Source organism: Corylus avellana, chromosome ca2, assembly GCF_901000735.1.
Source record: "Corylus avellana chromosome ca2, CavTom2PMs-1.0".
NCBI classification, from domain to species: domain Eukaryota; kingdom Viridiplantae; phylum Streptophyta; class Magnoliopsida; order Fagales; family Betulaceae; genus Corylus; species Corylus avellana.
In genome coordinates, this window is record NC_081542.1 from 42,023,296 (window position 1) to 42,027,827 (window position 4,532).

At 37.7% G+C, this 4,532-nt stretch overlaps 1 protein-coding gene across 1 annotated transcript; it reads left to right on the forward strand.

Moving 5' to 3' along the window:
* Positions 1-2: 2 nt before the first annotated feature.
* On the forward strand, positions 3-1,898 carry LOC132169820 (L-type lectin-domain containing receptor kinase IX.1-like; the record flags this gene model as incomplete). The annotated part of the gene is made up of 1 exon (XM_059580779.1): positions 3-1,898. A coding segment is annotated over one exon (1,896 nt), but the record flags the coding sequence as incomplete, so codon positions are not given.
* Between the last annotated feature and the right edge of the window lie 2,634 nt (positions 1,899-4,532).

Sequence of the window (4,532 nt, forward strand, 5' to 3'; positions counted from 1 at the left end):
CCACCGCTTATTCAGTTTCTTTCCAAATAACTCGCTTTGACCCCGCCACTTCCACCGACATACTATATTATGGAGATGCTATGCCTAGTGATGGAGCCATTGAAATGATCAACCAAAGCAATCCTTTATGGCGAGTAGGTCGGGCCGTCTATGCTAAGAGGGTGCCGCTCTGGGACTCTCATACGAGAAAGCTCACTGATTTTACTACACATTTCTCCTTCATTCTCGACACCCAAGGCAAAACCTCTTATGCCAGTGGGCTAGCATTCTTCTTGGCTCCTGTTGGGTTCGAAATCCCGCTGAATTCAACTGGTGGATATCTAGGCCTATTCAACATCTCAACCATTGATTCTCCTCGGAACCAAATTGTTCTTGTTGAGTTCGACACATACCCGAACCCTGAATGGGATCCTGATCCTCCAGTTCAGCATGTGGGGCTTAACACCAACTCAATTATTTCTGCAATTTACACCCCTTGGAATCCTAGCTTTCACAGCGGAGACACTGCTGATGTATGGATCACCTACAATGCTTCTACCAAGAATTTGAATGTCTCTTGGAAGTACCAAACAACCTCTAATACTCAGGAGAAGACCAATCTTTTTTATAACATTGATCTCATCAAAGTTCTTCCTGAGTGGGTCACAGTTGGATTCTCTTCTGCTACAAGTTCGCATGGAGAGCGAGTTACGATTCAATCATGGGAATTCAGTTCAAGTTTAGACATTAAGGAAATAAATTCAAAAAAAAAGAGATTATTGGTTCCTTTAACAGTTTCAGGTGGTGTTCTGATCATAGCAGGGGCAATTACATTAATGTTTGTAATATTATTGTGGACACGGAAAGGAAAGAAGGAAACGATATTAATACTAGATACAGTGAACATTGTATCGACAAACGACGACTTAGAAAGAGGAGTGGGACCAAGAAGGTTCTCTTATAACCAACTTGCTTCCGCTACCAGCAACTTCTCAAATGAGAGGAAGTTGGGTGAAGGAGGGTTCGGCGCCGTTTACAAGGGGTATTTAACTGATTTAGATATTTCAATCGCTGTGAAAAAAATCTCAAGGAGGTCTAAACAGGGAAAAAAAGAATACATCAATGAAGTGAAGATCTTTAGTCGGCTGAGGCACCGAAATCTTGTGCAACTCATAGGATGGTGTCATGACAGAGGTGAGTTCCTTCTTGTTTACATATTTATGCCAAATGGTAGCCTTGATGTTCACCTCTTTGGCAATAGGAGCCCTCTCCCTTGGGCTGTGAGATACAAGATATCTCTTGGGTTGGCTTCCGCGTTGCTCTATCTTCACGAAGAGTGGGAGCAATGTGTTGTGCACCGAGACATCAAATCGAGCAATGTGATGCTAGACTCTAGTTTTGTTGTCAAGCTTGGTGACTTTGGTTTAGCTCGGCTGATGGATCACGAACTAGGTCCTCAGACAACCGGGTTGGTTGGAACTTTGGGATACATAGCTCCAGAATACATAAGTACGGGTAGGGCTAGTAAAGAGTCGGATGTGTATAGTTTCGGGGTGGTTGCCTTAGAAATTGCTACCGGAAAAAGGTCAGGTCATCCTATAAAAGAGGATTTCGACATAGGGTTGGTCGAGTGGGTTTGGAATCTTTATGGAAGAGGAGATCTGCTTTTGGCTGTGGATGAGAAGCTACAAATGGATTTCGACAAAAAACAGGTAGAGTGTTTGATGATTATTGGACTTTGGTGTGCTCATCCTGATCGAAGTTTCAGGCCATTAATAAGGCAAGCAATTCAAGTTCTTAATTTTGAGGCAAAAATGCCAAATCTTCCTACAAAGATGCCTGTTCCTTTGTATCATATAGCAACACCATCAATCAGCGGTGAACCTTTGATAACTACAAGCCTCGAAGAGGGTCGTTAAACAAGTGAATCATCTTGGTTTATTAGATCTGTGTGTTTCTTTTTATCATATAACTACAACATCATTATTGTGTGAACTCTTCTTGTTGATAAGATGTGTGTGCTGTTGTATTTCTTATTTGTCTAAGCTAGCTTTCATGTCTTGTTGTGTGACATACACAAGTTTGTGTAATAGTGTTTTATTATGCAATAGTTCTAGCTTCTTGTTTATTCATTATAGAGTAATTATCTTTTGCCCTCATGAACTATGGCGCTTTAGTACTTTCTCCCTATGAATTACCAACTATGACACTTGACCCCATCAAACTACTATCTTATAACAAAAAGCTCATTTTCGTCAGTCAAATGGGTTAAAATTGACGGTCAATGGTCATGTACAGTCATGTGCCATTTTAAATTTTTTTCCTTCCACTTTTGCCCTCACTTTAGTTGAATGGAACATAATCAACCACATGTAGGTTAAAACAATTTGAAAAAAAAAAAAAAATATCAGGAACACTCACTCGTCGTCTTCCCTCTAGCAGACTTCCATTTTATTTTTATTTTCTCTCCTCTCTCGCCATTGCAGGAATATTAATCAAAAATCCTGCCACAATTAATCAGATAATAATGCAAGAAAGAGAAAAGGTCAAAAACCCACACAATGCCAGGTTATAATGACAAGCATGGCAGAATAGAGAAATCAAAAGTGCGTGAAATCTGCAACTTCAAACGGTAACAAGTCCATTATTTTCTTCCACCACTTCACAACCAGAGCTTTCTAGGGTGGTAAATGGTTGTCCCACTTTACAACTCTATAATTTTCTTCCACCACCTCACAACTACTAATTAAACAACGTAATAATTTTTAAGGATTTTTTTCTTCTTTTTTAATGGTTTGGGCATTGGAATTGTTTTTGAATCTGAGTCTCTGTGTGGGTTCTTGTTTGTTCCCATGCAAAATCAACCAAATGGGTCAACTGGGCTTTGTCCCAAATGATTGATTTCTTCTTCTTTAGCTCCGATTTAGAAACCCTGTTCCCCAAAGATTTGGTACCAGAGGGCAAAGGCTTGGGGATAAGCTTGATTCTTGAATCTGGGTGTTTGTGATTCCTGTCTATGGAGGACCCAGAAACAGGGTCATATAGATTTGGTCCCAAACGAAGGATTTCTGAATCAAATTTGGGTATTCATGGGAGTAGGTGCATTGAGGATTCAGGATTGGGTTTGAATCTGGGTCTTCGAGTTTTTTTTTTCCCCTTGATTATTCAGAGGAGTCACAGGAATACATTCTTCACCTTCTCAAAAATGGAGGAAAGAGAAGAGAGAGGAAAAAAATTAAAATGAAGGGAATAAGCGTCATTTTTACGGTCTGAAGTGAGGGCAAAAGTAGAAGAAGAAAAAATTAAAATGGCACATGATTGGTACATGACGTGTTGACTGTCAATTTTAATCCATTTGACTGACGAAATTAGACTTTTTGTCATACGATAGTAGTTTGATAAGGTCAGGTGTCATAGTTGATAGTTCAAGAAAAAAAGTGTCAAGGCGTTGTAGTTCATGGGGTAAAAGATAATTACCCCTATTTTGTTTTCATGCATAATTTGATTCTACACAAGATTTTATTGTTCTGACTTTTTAGGGGACTCGGAAGTTGAAATGTAATGCATGTATAAATGTTTATGAATCTTTCCATTTCTGCAATCCGGAGGTTTGTGTTTCACCCGAGGCCGAGGGAGCCTGAGGCACCAATCAATATCTCAAGTTCGTAAGGGTAGTGACCGAAAGAAAACGAAGTAGATTTGAGCTTGAGATAAAATTATAGAGTTTACAAGTGACATGATAATCACAAAGTTAGAAGAAGATAATTATAAAAGAATAACTTAACAATACATACACAAGTTAAAAACAATTTCTATCTCGTTGAGATAAAATCTCATTGTTGTAATCTTCATCATTCTTTAGACTCTATACGTACATGTAGCTTTCTATCTGATAAGCCTAACTTGAATATTGAATTTTTTTTTTTTTTTTTTTTTTTTTGGCTCTATTCAATGCTCGATCGGATGAGGGATTTGATAGGGAAATTCAAATACTGATTTAATTTTATTAAGTTATCAGTTATCTCAAAAGCTTAAGCTGATAGGAAGAGGTAAATTTAATTACTTAATCATTACTTTAACACTCCCCTTCACGTTTGGACTCAAACTCTCTTTTAATAGGTGAGACCCAACATGTGGAATATTTTAATTTAAATTGGGTGAATTGACAGAGTCAATGTTCGATCTCAGGACCTTTGTTTCTGATAACTGATAATTTAATAAAAGAATGATTTTGAGAATTATGTGAAATTTTAAATTTGATATTTTAAGCATTTTCACGGTTTTGACAGTTCTTTTTCACACATTACTGACATAATTTTATATTCAAGTATTAATTTCTTGCAGCATATGTACTAATGCATTTAGTAATTTCTTGCAGTTACTGATGCATTTAGTACAATTCTTGAATATAATTCTGGTTGATATTGCAAAAGCATCAAGAGCTTGTTTAATTTGGAAGATATATAACAGGTAACAATTAGCAGGTGTTTATGATTTTGCAAGTGTAAGCAATAGGGAGCTGCTCATATCCTTGGCTGAGGTGAAGATTAAGT